Source organism: Thamnophis sirtalis, unplaced genomic scaffold, assembly GCF_051295495.1.
Source record: "Thamnophis sirtalis isolate CommonGarterSnake01/CBP01778 unplaced genomic scaffold, rThaSir2_p1.2 scaffold_4, whole genome shotgun sequence".
Lineage (NCBI taxonomy): Eukaryota > Metazoa > Chordata > Lepidosauria > Squamata > Natricidae > Thamnophis > Thamnophis sirtalis.
The window spans coordinates 79,823,812-79,846,877 of NW_028261384.1; the positions used below are offsets into that span (position 1 = coordinate 79,823,812).

Here is a 23,066-nt window from a genome sequence, read left to right on the forward strand (position 1 = left end):
AAACCGGATTGTGCCTTTACGGCCTCTCCGAGGTGGTGGATCCAGGAGGGCTCCTTGGTTCACCGAGGAACTCCGGGAGATGAAACTCCAAAAGAGACGCCTAGAGCGCCACTGGAGGGCTAGTAACTCTGAATCTGACCGAGCACTGATGAGAACCTATATCAGGACCTATCTCATGGCGATACAGGCGGCAAAATGTGCGCATTTTTCCGCTCTTATTTCATCCGCAGAATTGCACCCAGCCGCCTTGTTTAGAATAGCTCACTCCCTCTTGAAAGGGAGGGATGTGGACGACCCTTTACAGGGTAGAGCTGAGGAATTTGTCCAGTTTCTGATGGATAAAGTTGCTCGGATTCGGACGGACCTGGACTCCAATTGCACGGTACCAGCCGAGGTACCGGAGGAAGGTCTTGAGCGGATTTTATGGAGCGAGTTTCAACTTGTCGCTCCTGAGGAAGTGGACAAGGCCATGGGAGCGGTGAGTGCCTCCACCTGTATACTGGACCCCTGCCCCTCTTGGCTGGTCTCAACCAGCAGTGAGGTGACACGTGCCTGGCTCCAGACTATTGTTAACACCTCTCTTTGGGAGGGATCCTTCCCGCACCTCCTAAAGGATGCGTTGGTGAGACCCCTCCTGAAGAAACCTTCTCTGGACTCAGCCATCTTGAACAACTATCGTCCAGTCTCCAACCTCCCTTTCGTAGGGAAGGTTGTTGAGAAGGTGGTGACCTTTCAACTCCGACAGACCTTGGAGGAAACGGATTATCTGGATCCCTTTCAGTCGGGTTTCAGGCCTGGTTACAGCACGGAAACTGCTTTGGTCGCGCTGATCGATGATCTCTAGCGAGCCAGGGATGGGGGTCACTCCTCTATCCTTGTGCTTCTTGACCTCTCAGCGGCCTTCAATACCATCAACCATGTTATCCTTCTGCGACGGTTACGAGAGGTGGGAGTGGGAGGCACCATCCTACGGTGGTTCTCCTCCTACCTATCGGACAGGTCGCAGTCGGTGTTGGTTGGAGGGCAGAGATCGACCCCCGGCCCCTCAATTATGAGGTGCCGCAGGGTTCAGTCCTGTCCCCCCTCCTATTTAACATCTACATGAAGCCGCTGGGTGAGATCATACGCCAGCATGGGGTTAAATACCACCAATACGCGGACGATACACAATTGTATCTGTCCGCCCCATGCCAACTCAGCGAAGCGGTAGAAGTGATGTGCCAGTGCCTGGAGGCTGTCAGGGTCTGGATGGGAGCGAACAAGCTTGCACTCAATCCCGACAAGACCAAGTGGCTATTGATGCTCCCTCCCAAGGATTGTCCAGCTATTCCATCTCTTAGCCTGGGGGGGTGAAACTATATGCCCCTGAGAGAGGGTTCGCAATTTGGGGGGCCTCCTGGATCCACAGCTGATGTTAGAACATCACTTGTCGGCTGTGACCAGGGGGGCCTTTGCCCAGGTTTGCATGGTGCACCAGTTGCGACCCTATCTGGACCGGGAGGCCCTTCGGATAGTCACTCACGCCCTCATCACCTCAAGACTGGATTACTGTAACACGCTCTACATGGGGCTGCCCTTGAAGAGTGTTCGAAGACTCCAGTTAGTCCAGAATGCAGCTGCACGAGCAATTGTGGGCGTGCCTAGGTACACCCACGTTACACCTGTCCTCCGTGAGCTGCACTGGCTTCCTATTGGTCTACGGACACGTTTCAAGGTGCTAGTTGTTACTTTTAAAGCCCTTCATGGTTTAGGACCTGGCTACCTGCCATTTACTTCCCAGAGACCTATAAGATCGCACAGGTTAGGCCTCCTCTGGATTCCATCTGCCAGCCAATGTCGGCTGGTGACCCCCCCCCCCGGGGGAGGGCCTTCTCTGTAGCTGCTCCAGCCCTATGGAACGACCTCCCCGTGGAGATCCGGACCCTTACTACTCTCCCGACCTTCCGCAAAGCGATTAAGACCTAGCTCTTCCAGCAGGCCTGGGCTGTTGATTTAGCCAGCCCCATTTTATATTATGAATGTTGTGTGATTTTAATGTCTGTACTTTTAATTTTTATATGTTCCCCCTCCCTGCTTTATCTGTAAGCCGCCCTGAGTCTCTCGAGAGTGGGCGGCATACAAGTCCTAATAAACGTCAAACGTCAAACGTACTGGTTCAGACCTGTTCGCCTGAGCCAGTAGCTCTGACTTCAAGCTGAGAGCGAACCAGTTCTCTGTTTCTGTGAAAGTGGGCCCACTTGCCTGCCCCTGCATTCTACAAACCTTTATTTCTGCTTCTGAAGCCCAGCTGATCAGGGGCAGCAGATTGAATTGCTGCTCCTCAGCTGTTTTCCTTGCTCCTTTCCTTGTTTTCAATGTGGAAGTTCAATTTTCTCTAAACTGTGCGCAAAGCGCGCGCTCAGCAAACCGGTAGTAAAGTTGGTAGTGAATCCCACCCGATTCCACAAACCAATTTTTGTCCTAGGTTCAGACATTAATTAATGTCACTACTGTCTTCTTTGTGATATCTTTAAATATTGGAAGATTTTATCTCATGCTAGCCTTCTGATTCTTCTCAGAAGTAATAATGCAAAGCAAGGTACCACCTATTTTATCTTTATATCATTCCCACTATTGAACAGCATTTTGTTCAGGCCCAATATTCAATCTATTAAAATCCTTTGAACAGTTATCATAACCCTACCCTAACGCTAACACTTTAAAATGTTTGCTCTTTGTTCATTTTTATTTTACTAAAATAAAAAGAACTGACATGACTTTATCAGGCATCATGGGGTTTTGGAAGTTCGAAGCATGTTAAGAGTGCTGTGACAAACTGGTTGTCAGTGTAGTCTGTTATAAAACATTACTTGAATTAAAATAGATGCAAAAGGGGAGGTGAGTGCATGTGTGCATGTGCACGCGTGTACATTTCAAGGTTTGCCCTAGTTGTCTTTGCAACAATACATATACATAGACAACATCTTTGCTAAATCAGTCAGCAAAATATTTGTGCATGCATTTGTGCACAAAGAAACTTGGAAAATCTTTGAAGCAATAGTGCAAGCTTTCTTTGGAGTGTGTCAGTTTCAATGCTTTGGGCAAGGAGATGCTTCATTTAACCAACATGCTTCATGAATTGTCTAATTTGAATGCACTGTGCAGCTCAGCAATCCACTTTCAAATTAATCTTTATTCTTCTTTTAGTTTGGATTGATTTCAGGGGTGGGTTTCAAAAATTGTTTGAACCTACTCAGAGGGCGCGGCCTCCTTTGTGGGTGTGGCTTGCCACCCATGTGGCCAGATGGGAGTGGCTTGCTAATGCCGCCGCCGCCGCTATCGCCCCCCGCCTTCAGCCGGGTAGTGCACGCGAGCCCGCGGCTTTTGCAAGGGAAGGCCTGGAGGACTTCCCTCGCGAAAGCTAGGCTGCCGTCCCTCACTTCAGCCGCTACCGCCGCTACCACCGCTGCTACCACCGCCACCACCACTACCACCACCGCCACTACCGCCGCCGCCACTACCGCCACCGCCGCTAATGCCGCTAACGCCGCCTTCGGCCACGTAGTGCACGCAAGCCCGTGGCTTTTGCAAGAGAAGGCCTGGAGGCCTTCCCTCGCGAAAGCTAGGCCACCCCCCCACTTCAGCCGCTAACGCCGCTAACGCCGATGCCGCCACTAACGCCAACGGCGCTAACACCGCTACTGCCGCCGCCACTAATGCCGCTGCCGCTACCGCCGCCGCCCCCCAGCTTCGGCCGCATAGTGCACGCAAGCCCGCAGCTTTCGGGAGCGAAGGCCTGGAGGCCTTCCCTCACGAAAGCTGGGCCACCGCCACCCACCCGAAGCCTCCCGAGTCCCGCTGCTGGGGCTTTGTTGCTTACCTGAGGGGGAAGCAGCAAGCAAAGGCTGAAGGGAATTTTCAAATGGTGGTCAAGCACAAAAAAAGCTTTGGTTCGCCTCCAGCCCATTCACTGATTGGCTGGACTCCAGCCAATCAGTGAGCGGCAGGCTGGGCTTAGTGCGGATGGGTGGGGGAGCGAGCTGCGGATGGGCAGGGGAATGAGCAAGTGAGCTGCGACGCGCTGGCAAAAGGGCGCTTTGCAGCGACGGGCCAGGACCAGTACCAGCGTTCCCGGAAGTTAATTATTTCCGGGTTCACTGACGAACCAGTTCATGCGAACCTGTGCAAACCGGGAGGAACCCACCCCTGATTGATTTGTACATTTTCAAACAAAGTGTGTATCCTCATAGGCATTCTTGGAATATAAAAATATTCTTAGAATATAAATTTGCCATTTTTATATTCCAAGAATGCCTGTGAGGGCACACTTGAAACTCAGAAGTCCACTTGGAAATAAAAATAATTTTGGAGGCTGCCACACTTTTAAGAGATTGTACTGTTGCAAGCATCTAAATTTCCATTTTATTTTTTACTAATTGAAAAATAAATTAGTAATGCAAGGAGCTAAGTGACTGTCAAAGAACATACCAAAAAGCATTTGATTAACAGAAGAAAACAACTAATATATATTATATGCCTTTTAAAAAGTGTCCAAAGTTGCATACAAACATGTGGTAGTTCACAAAAAATCACTTGGCATAGGAACACCTTTGTACATTATTTCAAAATTTCATTCTTCTCTACTTTTAATTTGATTCCCATTCTGGCAGGTCAAGAATCAGGATAACAGATTACTGAGGATTCCTTGGACCTTTCTGAGTTTGGTGATTTTCTTGCAGATATTTCATTACATAAACTAGGTAACATCATCAGTACTAGTAACGAGTAGGGTTTCCTTTATATTCTAATGGCTTCCCTGTCAGGGTTTTGGACCAAAAAGATCAAACACCTTTCTACCAGCAATCAACATTCAAATGTGTTTAGATTAACATCAAGATTAATATCAAACCAACAAGCAGCAAGCAAAGAATACTCCAATGAAGGAACTATTAAACAAGCTAATAGTAAACAGAATCAAACAGATCAAAGAAACTTCAAGACCACTCCCACCAACGGTGATTGGGCAAGCCTCTGTCAAGAACCTAATTTGTCTAATGAAACATCTGCAAGAAAACAAGCAAGCTCAGAAACCACCAATGACCCTTTATTTCAACCCTGAACTATAAATATTTCCCCTAATTGCTAATAGATTATCATTGATTGCCATTTATAGAATAACAGCATCCACAAATCACATTTTAAAAATTGAAATATTTTTTGCTTCTTTTTAAATATTACTATTTTAAAAAAATAAGTTGAGAGAAGTATGCCAATTTATTTTAATCATTTTCCTCCTACCTCTTTGGCTTTTATTGCAGAGGCAAAGAAGTCCTGTCCTAAAGAATGATCAAGGACATCAGATTTTTTCCATCTATACTTTCTGCATATTGATTGTGTTGCAATATCATTGTCATAAGATTCAGGATTTAACTTCTTGTTTTTCCCATTTAATATGCCATCATCTTGAAAACCTAAAGATAAAAATGGATAATAAAAATATTCAAATATTTTTAACTATTATATTAATCTATATAAGAAATGGGAAATCTCTTTAGAAAGTATTGATGATTATATATCAACTCAAAATCTTTCTAAATTATCAAAAAACTATAAGCAAATTCTGAACAACCCAATAACAATCTTTGGACTAACAGAAGCAATTAAAAGAGACAATAAAGCGCTGGGACCTGATGGTTTATTAAGTGGAATCTATACAATTTCTTAAGATCAAAATCTTTTTCTGATTAAGGACTTAATGAATTCAATTTTACAGGGGAAATCTGCAGTGGATTTATGGAAAGATACCTACATATCTTTAAAATCCAAAAAAGGCAGAACTTAACTTCTGTGAAGAATTACAAGCTAATTTTAATTTTTCATAATGATTATAAATTTTTTACATTTATTTTAGCTGAAAGACTAAACAAAGTTTTACGAGACTACATACATGAAGATCAATGGGGTTTTCTACCCAAAATACAACTAAAAGATAATATGAGTGTAATGTTGGATATCTGGTAGTCAGCAGAGTTAGCCTGCAATACTGCATTCTAACCACGAAGATTTTGGAATTAATTATAAAGAATCTTTCCCATGTAAAATGCTTTTGCTTTGAAAAATAATAACATTTTTAAAAATGGGCACTAGATGGAATTAGAGCCAACTAAATACTGTGTTACATTTAAAGGATAAGAACATTTAAACTTGATTTTCAATTACAAAATGAAGCAGAATATTTTAACATTGGACATATTGTAGGCTTATTTAAAAATAATTGGTTTATCAAATTATAAAATAGAAAAAATAAAGAAAATTATGGGAAAGTAGGAAAGGGAAAAGTATAAGGGAAAAGGAAAAAAGAAAACAAAAAGCATTGAAGGATATTTTTGAACAATGGATTCAATAGTTAATTTTAATAGCATCTGCCATTACAGATAAATTAAGTCTAGACAGAGATTGAATTAAAAGTGGATTTCTACAAGAAAAACATCGGGGGGAAAATACTAAATTGGACATATAAAAATTGGCTGATGTCTTAATAATTAAAATGGATATATAACCAACCAACCAACCAAGGGAATTATTTGGACAGTTATTCTATATTGAATTTATAAAAGGGCCTTAATTTAGATTTTGAAGAATTTTACAAGAAGGAACAACAACAACAAAGTAAGAAAATCAATAATGTTATTCAAAGAAATTAAGAATTAGGATATTTAGAAATAAAAGAAAGGAATATAAAGTTGGTTTATTGGACCAAAGTTAAAATTGTAAGCCTTAATATATTTATACTAATACTTATTAGGCTAATATTAGAACAGAAATTGTGATGCTACATAGAATTGTATATAGATAAGAAATATAATATTGCAATGTAATCATTTCTTGTATATTAAGAGATGATAAATTACTAAATTGTTGATATTTATAATGAACTTCTTTATACATTTTTATTTACTATATTTTTTCTTTTTATTTCTGTTTTTCCCTTTCTGAATATTCTACTCTTTCATTCTTCAATTTTTGAGTTTTCATTAATTTTTATTGTAATTATATTTAATACAATTATTATTTAAAAAAACCAAAATGAATATTTTCAAAGGAAATGATTAAAATGTCAAATATTCAATCAAATACTTATAAAGTGATATACATGGTGGAAGCAATCCTGACTTAAATACTAATTAAATCTGCCTAATAATTTAAGAATTAATATTTTTGAGTTGTGTATCATGTAAGATTGAATAAGAATGTTGACTCATTATGCTGCTGTTGAAACAGTTTGGACTAAAGTATTAAGGAATTAAAAAGAATTTGTTATTATTGTTCTGTCAATAGTCTTTTTTTAAAAAATTGGCCCGAACTTAGTAGACCTGTATATACCGTATTTATCGGCGTATAACACGCACCGGCGTATAACACGCATCCCCCATTTTAACACAAAAATGTGAGTAAAATTTTTTTTCATTAAAAATAAATGACTTGGAAGCTCGGAACTTAATGTTGGATTAAAATTTATAACATTAGAACATGAATTATAACATTAACTCCTCTTAAAAGGCAAATATGAAATGAAAAAACACCTCTTTGAGCAAAAAGTTATTTCCATTTTCTTCCTTATATAATATTTTCTGTTTCAACATAAAGTGCCTTCCTTCCTTCCCTCCCTCCCATCCCTTTCTTTATGTTTTCTTCATGCTTTCTTTTCTTTTTCCTCTGCTCTTTTTAAATCCCCCCCCTTCTTCTCCTCCTCTACATTTAGGTTGGATTAGTTTGTACAACGGTCATCAAACTTCTGAAGTAAAAATAAATAAATAAATCATATTTAAGAAGAAGAAGAAAAAGGAAGACGTTTTTAGTTAAGTCAAACGTTTTAATAAAAGTTTCATCTTTTAAGATTTGTCCAACACATCCAATTGTAACCTTAACAGTAAAGAATATCACCCCAGCTGCTAAAGGTTCAACCAGTCTGAGAACCATTGAAAAGACAACAGTGCAAAATCCAAAAGACACAACTTCCTCACCGCCATTGCTTTGGTACCAAATCTTTGAGGAAGGGGCTCCAGAAAGAAGGAGGAGGAGGAGGAGGAGGAGGAGGAGGAGGAGGAGGAGGAGGAGGAGGAGGAGGAGGAGGGAACCAAAGAGAGGCTTTTACCGAGTCTGCGCCGCACAGCCAGGAACGTCCTTGCGCCTCCAGTCGCGTTTCTTCCCCGCAAAGCCCTTCGGGCAACCCGAGAGTTCCGCTTGACGCCAGAAGGGCTTTGCAGGAAGAAACGCCCCGTTTCTTCCTGCAAAGCCCTTCTGGCGTCAAGCGGAACTCTCGGGTTGCCCGAAGGGCTTTGCGGGGAAGAAACGCGGCTGGAGGCGCCAGGACGGTCCTGGCTGTGGGGCGCAGACTCGGTAAAAGCTCTCTTTGGTTCCCTCCTCCTCCCCCTCCTTCCACAGTCTGTGTGACGCTGCCGCCAGGCTGAGAGCTGCCGCTGAAACAAGTTTGGGGAGGTCCTTTGCAGGCAGCCAGTTCTAGCTGCCTGCAAAGGACTTCCCCACGTTTGCTTTGAAAGAAACCTCTGCGCGGGAGTTAGAAACCTCTGCGCGGGGGTTTCTTGCCATGTGCGCGGCCGCGCGGCCGCGCACCTTAGAGGGAACAGTGGACCCGGCGTATAACACGCAGTATCGGCGTATAACACGCAGGCAGGGTTTAAGCTTCCAATTTTAGTTTTAAAACTGCGTGTTATACGCCAATAAATACGGTAGTTATAGTTATCATAGTTTGAAAAGCTATAGAATATTCAACCAAATTTATCAAGAGGTTGTAATTCCCTGTAAATAATAATCTTGAAGTAATTTTAGTTTAGCCAAAAAAAGGCAGATATAGGATAGCATTCACAATGCAGTTTATATAATTAAATGGAGAATGGAAAAATGATATTTTTCACCTATGGATTTTTTATTATCATCTGTCTGACCAACAATTATGCCAACAAAACGTGATATTAGAGAAATAATTATTTAATCCATTTTTAAAATCTCACTTAGTGGACTAGACTGGTCTGTCAGGGTCTTTCTTAAGAAAAGGATAATATAGAAATGATGCCTAATAGGTTTAGCCCATCCCAATAGATCTGCTCCAGCAGGTTTCATTGGTGAAGCAGTTTCACCTAGTGGGTATCTGGAAGTGCATTCTTTATCACGAAGCCTATTTTGAGATAGCTTCCTAATATGTAGACAGTTCCGTCCCTGTTGGACTTTCCAAAAGTTGCAAAAATTTGACTCTTCCCACAAATTCTGGGCTGGGATGAGTCCTAGTGAAGATGTAGTTTGATATCTATAATGCAACTTTTGGATCGCATAGTTTAGTTTTTATTTCTGTTCATCACTTCAAAGTTCCATGAATACATGGGTGTTTATAGGAGGGAAAGGAGGGAGAGAGAGGGAGGGAGGGAGGGAGGGAGGGAGGGAGGGAGGGAGAGAGAGAGAGAAAGAGAGAGAGGGAGAGAGAGAGAGAGAGAGAGAGAGAGAGAGAGAGAGATGGGGGCATAGTTTCAACTAATTCTCAGTATGGAAGCTCATTTAAACCAACAAAAGTTTTTCAGTAGAAAGATTATTGTTATGCAAAAAGAGCATAGACTGACAGGATTGAAAGGGACCTTGAAAGTCTTCTAAACCAGTCCTCTGCTCAAGCTGGTGATCCAATACCAATCTAGGTAATTGACTGTCCAGTCTCTTCTTGAAAACTTGTATGGAGAATCAATAAAAATATCCTAGGGGATGCTTTTTTGAGAACTGGGACTACAACAGAGATGCCCTACTTAGCCAGAGATGAGATTCATAAGCTGATATTGCTTAATTGATAGTTGAAGTATGACATCAATGTATTGCTGCCAAATCTCCCTCCCGGGCTCAAAAACAGCTTGAAAATCGAAAGTGTCCCTCCAGATTGCAAAATGTGGATTGCTTCTGCCAAAAACATGATTTGAATAGGAGGTTTTAACACAGCATGATATAAGTCATGGGCCATTCAAAAAGTAGTTGTGAAAAAATGCTTGAGAGGGATAGCTTAAAAAGTCTTATATTAGTTTCATAATTTCACAGTTTAATCATGGTACTGCAGATATTAATTCTTTCAAATTTAAAAAGCTGATATTTGACTGACAACTCATCTTTTCCCTCCTTTCTTGCCACCATGTCTTAGGAAGCATCTAGCAACAAAAATAAGAAGAATTAAAAATGGGGTGCTAAGTAAGAGCTGTGATTGATGCACTAGATTCTGGAAATTTATTTTTCCAAGCTTAGAATTCAACTTGCCATAATTAGAGTGTATAATATAATGAAGCATACAAAGACAGTCTTGTAAGACTAAACTTCTTTTCATATGAGAGGTAGAGAAAAATCAGTTAATTAAAAAAATGAACAACTGTTCAGTTTTCTCTAAACATTCCCCGGGTCTATGAAAAGAAGGCATTCACACACTCCATTGCTCAGATGGTATTTTAACTGTTAGTCATATTATTAACTATCAAATGGAGCTTTTTGTAAAAAAGAAATCACATCACATTAATATAGTATTTAAAACAACTCACCCTGCTGGGATGAGTTTTTTGTAATGACCTCAGTTTTCATATGGATCCTAGAGCCCCTCCCAAGCCTTTCTTCATCTCTTTGAGGACTGACAAAGCCATCCAGCTGATTGGAATCTCTGTTGACAACACCAATGCGGGTAGGAATAGGCTCAAATGTTGGGTCCAAGTCCAAAATTAGTCTGTTTAGCTGTTCAATTGACTGATCAATATCCAAAGTTGGTGAAGATGGCAAAACTCCAGCACTGCTACTTGTATTCTGTTTCAATTCATTATTATTTACACTTTTTTCAGAGAGAAATCTTAATTTATAAACCTCTGGTTCAAATTTTTCAACCACATTACTAGAAGATGGTATACTCCCAAGCCTCCTTTGGACCTCACTCCTACTGCTGGAACTTTGGAGAAATGTATTTGGAACTCTGGCTTGATTTTCCAGGTTTCCCACATTTGCAACTATGTTATGAATACCAAATCCAATTTCATTCTCTGGAGAACTGATATACTGATTAGCAATTGCCATTTGCTGTTGGCGCACCCATGTCTGAGTTGAATAGCTACTGACGCTATAGGATGGATGGGTGGAAACTGGAGGATTCTTTGTCAGCTGTTGACAACTTTTTGTATTAGTCCTTCCAAAGGGCCTTTCATACACAGAGTCAACATTAATTCCCAGATCTGCAGTCAGAATGTTATGATGTTCCTCTCCAATATTACTTCCAAAGCCATCTGACAGGAGGGAATTCTGACAACTCTTATGGCAGCTCAAATTCCCAAGCTGGTTAGACTGCTGACCTTCAGAGGAAGACAATGTTCCAATACTATCCACACTGTGAAGATCATAAGTGGGCATCTCATCATCTAGAATATCTGTCTCTCTTTCCTTGGGTTTGTCATCTCCATTAACATGAACTTGGGCTGGCACTGTATGCTGAGTCCCACTATATTTGCTTTGGGCATCAGTCATATCCATAAACAGAATGATTGAGTTGTCTAGACCAAATCCACTAAGCAATTGATCAAGTTCTTCCTTCTCCCGGAGACTCAAGATTGGTTTTACTACTGGAGTTTGTTCCTCAGTTTTTTCTGTCCTTACAGAAGCTGTAGAATGTCCTGAATCACTACTCACAGATAGGGTATGATCACTATGATCAGAGTTATTACTTGCAACACCTTTGATTCTGCTTGGAATGCTGGCATCAGAGGAGCTTTTTTTCCTCACTTTAGCATAAAGGCTGCCATCAATGGGACCATGGGAGTGCAGCACTGCAAAGGAAAAATGAGAATCAAAACATAATTACTATATGAAGAAAATATATTACAATAAAAATGGGGTGGTGGGAGAGAGATTTATATAGTAATAGAAACAGGGCATGTGATTGTTAATTCTATCAACCTTAATACTACAATTGCTATAATTTATTTGCATTAATGCTTCCATTTTGAGCAGAACACAATTTCCATCTTTGATTAGTTCAACAAATAGATGCAATAAAAAAGCCAAACATTTATTGGCTCCATAATCATACAATTGTTAGTAATGCAGAGTAAATAATATCAGAGAATCACCAAGTCCAATTTCATTCAAAAGCTTTTGTGTGAAATGGAGTTGCAGAACCTGGAGGAAGAGCTGAATGAGGGACTAACCCAGAATTCCTAGTAGCCACAAGCAAAATAACTCCAATCTATAGCAATAGCAATAGCAGTAGACTTATATACCGCTTCATAGGGCTTTCAGCCCTCTCTAAGCGGTTTACAGAGAGTCAGCATATTGCCCCCAACAATCTGGGTCCTCATTTTACCCACCTCGGATGGAAGGCTGAGTCAACCCTGAGCCGGTGGGATTTGAACCGCTGAACTGCTGATCTAGCAGTAGCTTGCAGTGCTGCATTTAACCACTGCGCCACCTTGGCTCATCTCCCATTGATCTTATCTAACCCCAAGCAGATGCTAACCATTAGTTGACAAGATTTTTCTCCATAGCATGACTAGCAATAAATCAGTTTAACTCGACCTTCACCTGTGGATCTGATATTTCATACTTGGTAACATGATTCCATTTTTTTCTCCCGTTTCTGTTAATTTATTTTTTACCCATAAGCTAATTTAAATTAGATAAAACAGGAGTAAAAAAAAGGAATAATGCAAAACTTTTGGAGCATTTACAACACCACCAGCCTAACAATCACAGCAGAAAATACAATTCTATGATATTTAGGGAACGGATAGTCCTCAACTTATATTCTTTCATTTAGCGACTTTTCAAAATTATCTCACTGAAAAAAGTGAGTTCTCACCATTTTTCATACTTACAACTGTTGCAGGATCCCTATGGTCATGTGATTAAAATTTGGACACTTAGCAACTGCTCATAGTTATTATGGTTGCAATATCCCAAGTTCATATGATCACCTTTTGTGATCTTCTGACAAGCAAAGCAGCGGTGGGATTCACTTACCTTCCCTAAAGGTAAGGTAAAGGTTCCCCCCACACATATGTGCTAATTGTTCCCGACTCTAGGGGGTGGTGCTCATCTCTGTTTCAAAGCAGAAGAGTTAGTGCTGTCCAAAGACATCTCTGTGGTCATGTGGCCAGCATGACTAAATGCCAAAGGTGCACGGTATGCTGTTACCTTCGCACCAAGGTGGTCTCTATTTTTTCTACTTGCATTATTACATGCTTTCAAACAGCTAGGTTGGCAGAAACTGGGACACATAATGGGAGCTCACTCCGTTACATGGCACTAGGGATTTGAACCACTGAACCGCCAACCTTTCTGACCAACAAGCTCAGCGTCTTAGCCACTAAGCCACCACGTTCCTGATTACCTTCCCTACCAATTCGCAAATGTGAGTGTTCGTGTGCCACCTTCTGTGCATGCACCCTGCCTTGTGCACATATGCAGAAGGTCACTCATTAAGTCAGGGTGGGTGGGCAGAGCCCCCCACAGCTACTGTACCGGTTCACTTGAACAGGAGAGAACCAGCTGAAGGCCACCTCTGAAGCAAAGTCAATAGGAAGCCAGATTCACTCTACAACTGTTTTACTAACTTAACAACTTTGGTAAGAAAGGTTGTAAAATGGGGCAAAATAATCAACTGTCTTGCCTTAGCAACCAAAATTTTGGGTTTAATTGTAATTGTAAGTCACCTTACAATTTATTTGTAAGGTATTTTTATTTCTGCAGAACTATTGCTCATTTTTCTGAATTACCAATATGGATATAACTTCTGAAATGACAGACAGTAAACAGAGATAAAACTTGATCACACCATGTCAATATTTCAAAATTCTTCTTAAACTAAGCCTTTCAAAGAATATCAATCTGATATCATACTACAGTTAAAGAATATTAGCTTATTTCCCCTGTAATTGACAATAGACACAATGATGGAATTTTTTATTGGAAACAATACAGAGAAGTATAACTCTCCCAATGCAAAGTATACATCATTCTCAATGTATCAGAAGGAACCATATTATTGATGATAAAATTATGGGCTTGTCAGATAGTGCTGAATTTCAAAAAGAATAGTTAAGATATAAATTAGTCCTATTGTACCTAAATAAGATAATTAACAGGGGAAATAACTAATGGCCTACAATAGCTTAATAACTTTGCATATAAATATGAAAATCTTAGAATTTCAGCCCTATATATTTAATCCACCTACGTAGGAGCCAATTCCAGTCCTCCCTAGTTAACAGGCGTAAGCAGCTATGCTTCCTTATATCTCTTACTTATGTTACATATTTAGGTTTCATGCCTGTCTATGGGTCCAAATGGATTTTGGGGGGAAGGGCAGAGGCTAACAATGAAGTATTCTAACCAAAATTATTGCCTTCTTAAAGAAATTCACAAACATCATTGACATATAAGGACTAATTTCATATTCATCCTCCAAATATATTGACACACTGTTCCAACCCTCAGGAATCAGTCACAAACAAATCAAATCTATTTCTATTAAATCAAATCTATTTCTATTAACCACACCAAAGGAAGCAAATGCCTATTTGTGTCATAACATTTTCTAAAACTAAATATATTTCTCAAGTTTAACATGGCTACCAAGTATATGTTCCAAATATGTTCATAGAATGATTTAGATATCATGTGCAAACAATGACTTATTTGAGATGGGCTATTCCAAGTTCTTTCCTCTATTTTATATGCAGCACTCATTTAGAATCTGTGAAGATCTTCTTGGAATTTAGGGTTTGCATCAGGTAAACATCAACTTTTAGTGACCAGGAACTATATGAATTAGGGGTGTATATAAGAGTGTGCGAATGTACACTATTCAATCTTATTTTTCCAGTGCACCACAAAACTTTCTCCCTACCCATTTAACACTTTCCCCTCTGCATTTTTGAAAGTATCATGCCTTTGGGAATCAGACTCAGCTGCAACACAGACTGCTTCAGGCATTTACTTTCCCCCTCTCCCTTCCATTCCTCCTGAGGTCTCTGTACCCCGCTCACTTGAGAATCTGGCTTCATGGTGTATGATTCTTTTCTGCAAACCAGTTTTTTACAACCATGGCATGTTAATTGGCTAAGACCTCATTTCTCCATTGATATGGTATCATAAATTTTTAGCTTGGACAGCTTGACCTGGAGTTTGTCTTTGTTCAATTAAATTCTTATCTGCAAGAATTTGCTGTTTTGCCTTTTACTTTGCTAACTGCAGCAGCCTTATTCTCAGAAAAAAGTCTTTCCTTTAATGCTGCCTGTGCCTTAAGAAGGGCATCTGGCTCCTGAAGGTGTGCTAAGAAAATCAGGATGCAAAAGGAAGGAAGGTATAGTAAGCTGCCCATAGTTCTTATATTAGTGAGATGGATGGCACAGAAAGAAAGAAAGAAAGAAAGAAAGAAAGAAAGAAAGAAAGAAAGAAAGAAAGAAAGAAAGAAAGAAAGAAAGAAAGAAAGAAAGACTATTTTTTAAGAGAAAACCTGTTCCTACGAGCTGGAGGAGCCTGAGCAAATTTTCTTGAAAAGTATATTGCACTGGCAAAACAAATGAATGAATAACCATCTTTACCTTAGTTGAATCCAACATAGCAGATTTTATTGCTGATTTGCTCATGGCTTCACATGACATACAATCTGATGATATTATTCAAACATGTTATTTTTTGTTCCTGATCAAAGAATGGAAATTTTGCCTTCTGAATTTGTTTACTACAGTAAACATAGTTTTTCATGTCTATATTACACTGCTTAAACAGAGCAGACAAACATTTTCCATTATAGCAAAAATAAACTATCAACAATGTTGTAATTATTTTCTTTCAAAGAAACATTGTATTTTAGTTTAATTTCATGCCATTTAAGTTGGATAGTTGGAGAAAAGAACAATTAACTGTTTTCCTGGTGGCATGATGACAGGAATGTGTGATCCATATAGCAGCAAACATGGACCTCAGAAAAGAATGAGAACACAGAAATATTTTGAGAACTTATCTTGAGGGTCAAAAAGAAACTAAACCCCCTTTAAAAACAAGCCAAAAGAGGTCAAAAAGAAGGGCAGAGTGAAATTCTACAACACAGGACAAGAAATAACACAATAAAAACCATAGAGAACATACCTTACTACTTTACTTTAAAAAGATTTTTTTAAAAAAAACACAGTACTTTTGCAAAATAAAATATTTTTTCAGGTACTTTCATGGGTGGGTTACTCCGGGTTCGCACCATATGCCATAAGGGATTCATCAAATTTACCGTACGTACAATTCGTACAAATTTACCCCTTCGTCTGGTGGGCCAGTACCAGAATGCTCCCTCCTGCCTGCCCCCCCTCGCTTGCTCCCCCCGCCCACCCGGTCACCGTTCGCTCACTCACTTGTCCCGCCCGTCCACACCATGCTTGCCCTGCCCATCCACTTTCTTTGCCCGCCCAGTCGAACCTCCAAGGCTGCAGGTGGCCGAGGAGGTGGGAGAGGGGAATGCTGCCTGTCTGCCTGCCCCCTCCAGAAGAAACTGGGAAGGCCCTGGGATGGTCAGCAGCCCACGTGCCACTGTCATGTGACCACTCTGGGAGTGCAGCACTTGCCCAGATGTGGCTGCATCTGTAGAGTGTTCTGAGGTCAGTGAATTGGTGGGGAGGTTGTGCAGAACTGGAGGCAACAGGGAGGTGGAATGCAGCAGCTGCTAGGTGGTTGCTCCTTTGTGGGGGTGGGAAATCCATGCAGAGGGAGGAAAACGCATGCATTCCTCACCCCCTCCACTGGAAATAAGATGGCTGTCAGAGAGAAGAGGGCAACCCACAGGCGTGCGCTGCCCTCTTCTCTCTGACAGCCACCTGGTTAAAGCCATCTCCCTGGGGGTCTCCGCAGAACATCCCAAGACCGATGCCACCACATCTTCCCTCTTCGGGGACAGGTCCTCTTCAGAAGGACCAGGCTCCACTGGCAATGTTCCCTCTAATTTTTTTTCAGTGTGGCGGAAAAGTATAGTGTTTGAGCAGCACATTTTTATGCCTAAGCACCTGATTTTTTTTCACAGATGTCACCCAAGACAATGACAAAATCAGTGTTATATCAAATCAAACTAATAAAATTTTAAAACTAATAAAATTGAAAACGAATAAATTTAGAAATATTTGTTCAAAAGCAAACTCACTACAATTATCTTTTCAAATTCATTTTGGATTAAATAAAAAAGAGCTTTGAAATGAATATATAAATGGCACTTAATACTGGTAATATTAAAATAGTAAATGTTTGATATACTTCATTTTAATGAATTTCACTTGATATACTTCATTTTAATGCAATTTGCTATTTTAAATGAGTAAAATGATTAAAATCCCCATGCATAAAGTCTCATTCACATCTAACAGTTTTCTTCCATCATTAATTTATAAACTCAAGGATTTATTGCCTGTCTGTTCAACAATGCTTGCTGATTGTTTAAAAAAAATGTGGCAATTTGTTCCTCTCTATACAGGTGGTTTCAGTAACCTAGTACTACTGAACTCTGGGAGACAATTCTGCATATAATCCCAATGAGTTATCAAATATCACGTGATGTCACTTGACCAGCTGGAGACTCAAAGATAGCTGAGATTGCAGCCAGGAGAGGTAGAACAAGGAAGGCTTTCTTTGAAAGAGAGAATGAGCAGACCCTGCTTCCTGCATTTGGATTCTGTGGCACCCGCGCTCTAGGTGGGAGTTTAGGATCGCTGCCGCACTGCCCTTGATTTGCCAATGCGAGCCTCAGGTGGGTAGCCTCGAGAGAAACGGCGGCAATGAGCCTCCTGCCATCGCTTTCTACCTCGTTGGGGAGCAACTGTGGAGCAACCCACGCTCGGCTTAGTTGGCTTGTTCCTGGTTTGTGACCAGCCCGCACCCCATGGGGGCTTTTATGTGTTAATTGAGGCATGGATGCTGGAGAGGAAGGGAAGCTGGCTGCTTTCACACAATATGTTTATCTCAGAGGCTGAATTAATCATGTGGGTTAGAAAGACACGGAACTTTCTTTCAGCGAGTTTTGGACAATCTCTCCCCCCACCCAATGAGGCAAATTTAGCCCTCTTAAACTTGTGCAAAGGCAGCTGTGGGCAATGTTTCCTCTAAATAGTTGCTACAGGAAGCCTGAGCCACCTCAAGTCCTCAACCCAGTCACTTTGCTACCCTGCTGCACCTCAAGACTCCTATTAAGCTGGAGGGGTTTTCAATTGCGATTGTGTGGCCGCTTTGCAGACTGTAGTCCATGTCTGGCAAATGACACTGCGCGGCAGTTGGAAACTGCTGCACAGTGTTTACTTTCCACATGTGTGGCCATGCAGCCATGCAGCTTAGAGAGAACATTGTCCACTGGTCCAGAGCCCATCTGCAGAAGGAGGGGTCCCCTCACATTCTTCATCTTCCTGGATGGGTCCAGAGTCATCGCTGGCCGCACAGAGCCTCGCCGAGGCTCCACGCCATGGAAAACATAGGTGTGCATGCACAGCCTGTACAATTAAAGCCTCAGAAACTTCGTAATGGTGGGAACTTGTTCTCACTCGCCTGAGCTTCTGCAGAAGCTTCCCTCCAAAGCCCTCCAAGGGAGGAAGGGCCAGTTGGGAGAGGGGCTTTGGTCCTGCTCCAGCTGTAATTATGCGGAGCATGCATGTACCTATGTTTTCCACAGCGTGGAGCTGCAGCCGGAAGATGAGGAACGTGAGAGTGACCAGCGGGACCTCGTCCTTCTGAAGAGGACCTGTCCCTGGAAAAACGCCGCTGCCAGGTACTTTTAACCATATATTTTGGTCCTATGACTGCAGAATGCAAACGATAAATGCAAGCCACTTGTTGAGTGTTTCCAATGTGATTGGAACACTCAACAAGGTGATCACAGTATGTTTGTGTGTGTGAGAGAGAGACAGACAGACAGACAGATAGAGACAGAGACAGAGAGTGGCACAGAGAGGGAGGGAGGGAATCAGAAAGAGACAGATAGACACACACAGAGAGAGAGAGAGAGAGAGAGAGAGTGGGGGAGGGAGGAAGAGAGGGAGAGACAGACAGACAGACAAAGAGAGAGAGAGAGAGAGAGAGACATACAGAATGAGTGATTGAGTGAGTGAGTGACTGAGTGAGTGAGTAAGAGAGAGACAGACAGACAGACACACACACACACACACACACATACACACACAGAGTGACAGAGAGAGAGGAAGGGAGGGGAGAGAGACAGAGAGACACACAGAGAGATAGAGAGGTAGAGAGACCGAGACAGAAAGATAGAGAGACACATACAGAGAGAGTGAGTGAGAAACAGATACACACAAAGTGACAGATGGAGGGAGGGAGGAGAGAGACAGACAGACAGATAGACAGACAGATATACACAGACAGACACACAGAGAGAATGACAGAGAGAGACAGAGAGGGAGGGAGGGAGGGAGGGAGAGACAAAGAGCCACAGAGACAGACCGACAGACAGAGACAGAAAGAGAAAGAGAGAGAAAGAGAAAGAAAGGAAGAAAAGAAAGAAAAAGAAAGTGGGAGAGAGGGATGAAAGAAAGAAAGAAAGAAAGAAAGAAAGAAAGAAAGAAAGAAAGAAAGAAAGAAAGAAAGAAAGAAAGAAAAAGAAAGAGAACTTATGACCACAATTGAGCCCAAAATTTTGGTTGCTAAGAAAGAGCATCATTAAATGAGTTTCACATTTTCCAAGTTGACCACGCCCACCCGGTCACATGACTGCCACTCCCACAAAACAGGCCACACCTACAGAATAGGTTCTAAAAAAATTGAAATCCACCACTGGGTACTTTGGACAATTTTGACATTTATTTCTTGTTCAGAGAGGCAAAGGCTTTGAATATGGCTTATCTCATTTTACATAATATTGTGAGGCAGGTTAAATGGAATGTCTTTAAATGAATCCATGCCAGAATTTTTTTTTAGCACATACAAAACCAAAATAAGGAATCATGAATAGCTGTTTTGTCAAGTCCTTGCTTGCCTTAGTGAAGTAATCATGTTCACAGATCCCCTTCTGTGCAGTAAGCAAACACATACCAGACCTTCATGCTCCTGGCAGCAACACTGGCAAACACATAATACAAGTACTAGAAATCTGAACATGCAACACAATGTCTAAGCAGTATACACTGCCCTTGCAAGCAAGCGAAGATGTCTCACCAAATTTGCCACTTCCATTATGAAATAAACAACAATTCAATTTGTTTTCTTAGTAAAACAGAGCGCAGGACAGATATTTTGAATTCATCCTAAAGTGGTTTATGAAAGCTAGAAGGTTAATATACTCCATTCTAATGTCCAAGGGGCTTTTGCAGATCTTTGCATAAATAACATCCAGGCATTTGCTCCTATTCTTTCTGAAACCGTTCACTTAATACATACAACCCATGTTATTTAACAATCCAACAGACCTTAAAATAATTAGAATAGGAAATAGTCCTGTGGCATATTTAATAATACTGCATCACTGTTATCATGTATTATTGTACAATGCCATATACTATCAAATGACATATATGTAAAACCACATGGATATATACTGAAATAATCCATCTTTTGGGATTATCCACAGAAAATCTGGCATTCGTGCAAAATGGGTTCAATCTCAATATTATCTTTCTTTCTCCCAATGTCCTCACTTTCTTTTCTGATTCTTCCTCTTCTGCTTTTGTGTCAGCATCACTCATTCATAAAAAAAGACTGGAATGAGAAATTCATGCCATAATTTATTTATTTTTATTTTATGTATTTTTCACCTTTTTGAAATGCAGATCTTCCTCATGGAAAGATCCATGCCACATCCTACTGCTATTCTATTGGATCATTCAAAATGCTAATTTGAAACTGGACATTTTGGGAAATCTTGTATATCTAGCAGCAGAGACCCAAAATAACTAAATAAAGGGTTGTTTCATTTCAAATATTATTTCAGTGTCACTGCCAAAATTACAGAAGTGCTACCAGTATCATTGGTAGTCTAAAGCAGTGGTCTCCAACCTCGGCAACTTTAAGACCTGTGGACTTCAATTCCCAGAGTTCTTCAGCCAGCTTTGCTGGCTGAGGAACTCTGGGAGTTGAAGTCCACAAGTCTTAAAGTTGCCAAGTTGGAGACCACTGGTCTAAAGTCTTTAATTGCTGCTCTAATAGTGGGGAAAAGAAAAAAAAAAGCAGATGGGGGTAGGGAAGAGAAGATGGCAATAGCCAACTTATGCAAGAAGAATGAGTAGTTTTCTTAACAGATTTTGCCCAGAAGCTAAATATGCAGGAACTGTTACTTAGCCAGCGCTATCCAAAGACTCTCCGTGGTCTCTGGCATGACTCAACGCCAAAGGCGCACAGAGCACTGTTACCTTCCCAACTAAGGTGGTTCCTATTTTTTCTACTTGCATTTTTACATGCTTTAGAACTGCTAGGCTGGAAGAAGCTGGGACATTTATTACAGAATAACAGCAGATACCAAATTTATTAGTACATTTGATAAGTTATTTAACATAAGTTATGGAGGTGGTACATTACCCAGGAGGCTACAGTATTAATACAAAGTAGCTGTTTGGCTGCCTAGTAAGATTGCTAGTCCATTGGTTCATGCTCATGTACTATCCAGAAGTACACCACAGGGAACAAATTGCTTTGCACTTAGAATGGCTCATGGCATTCTGCAGCATCATTCACAGCATTCTTCCCTCCATTGATGTCACTTCACTTTTGGGGAGATCCAGCACCAGTTGGGTTTGTACTTCTACATGAAGCACCATTATTTTTCCCACCAAAGGGTACTTATTTATCTACTTGGGTTCACCGACAAAACCACGAAGCCCTTTTCCGCGCCGACATAACCGCGGAGGGCAAATCCACGCCGTCCGAAGCACTAAGCAAAATGCGACCCTAGCGCGCTGACATTACCGGGGAGGGCAAATCCGCGCCTTCCAAAGCGCTCAGCAAAATGCTTTTACTAGCATTCAAAAGCTAACCCTAACCCTAAACCTAACCCTAATTCTAAACATAACCCTAAACATAACGCTAACCCTAAACATAACCCTAACCCTAACCCTTACCTTAACTTAAATCGGCTTTCTGTCAGCGCGCTGTTCTAAAGCGCCCTTCTGTCACCGCGCTGTTGTCGCCGCGGTGATGATGTTGCGGTGATGACGTCACGGTTTTAGCGATGCGGTTTTGTCGGCGCGCTTTTGTCGTGTGCGCTTTTGTCGGGTCACGATCTACTTGTATATAACATGCTTTCAAATTATTAGGCTGGCAAAAGCTGAGGCAAGTGATGGAAGTTTACCCCATCACATGGTGCTAGAATTCAAACACCAGAGCATGTTTGCTTCTTCATGAGACTTCTCCAGCATTTTTAGCCACTGAGCCATCATACCTCTACCTTTGATTAAAGTAAGCTTAAGAAAAAATATGTACGCTACATAGCCTTTGGATTAACAAATATTTCTATCACTGGAAAAACTCTTCAGTATAGCTATGAAGCTCAGCCAACTCATTTGTTCTGGAAACAAATCATGCAGACAATATATCTTTGTTAAAAATAGAGATAAGATTAAGAAATAAAATAGAAGATTACTTAAAAGTATGATTGTCCCTTCAAAAATCACTTCTCACTTATTACATGGCCCACAAAATTACTTAATGAAACAAGTCCCATCAAGATCATTACTTCTATTATTCATGGGACCTTACACAAACTTGTTTATTGATTTAGAGGCCCATAACATGGCAGAGTTTGAACACCCCAACCCTCTTCTGTATTAGAAGAGTACAAATATTTTGCTGCAGAAAATTAAGTGCTGACCCCATGAAAAATGTTACAATTCGGCCACAGATTAAAATTATGAAACAAATTTGTGCAAGTAGTGTATATTGCTAATACAAGCTTTTTGGCAAAGTAAAATAGGAAAATGATATTACTAAAGCAATTTATTTGTGAACATCTTTGAAATAAATTGTGAAAATTACTGTCATTGTAAATGCAACTGTAAAGTACAGTACAATTTTACCAACAAAATTGCCATTTGTAAAAATGG

The 23,066-nt window shown here is 40.9% G+C and overlaps 1 protein-coding gene across 3 annotated transcripts in view; it reads right to left on the reverse strand.

Annotated features, from left to right (window-relative positions):
• The window catches only part of TNS3 (tensin 3), a 149,826-nt gene that overhangs the window by 64,908 nt on the left and 61,852 nt on the right, over nucleotides 1-23,066 (reverse strand). For all 3 annotated transcript variants that reach the window (XM_014065299.2, XM_087713157.1, XM_014065300.2), the window contains 2 exons: nucleotides 10,560-11,822; nucleotides 5,278-5,450 (listed from right to left, as the gene is read on the reverse strand). In XM_014065299.2, the coding sequence (XP_013920774.2) occupies nucleotides 5,278-5,450; nucleotides 10,560-11,822 (1,436 nt within the window). The remainder of the gene's footprint in view (nucleotides 1-5,277; nucleotides 5,451-10,559; nucleotides 11,823-23,066) is intronic.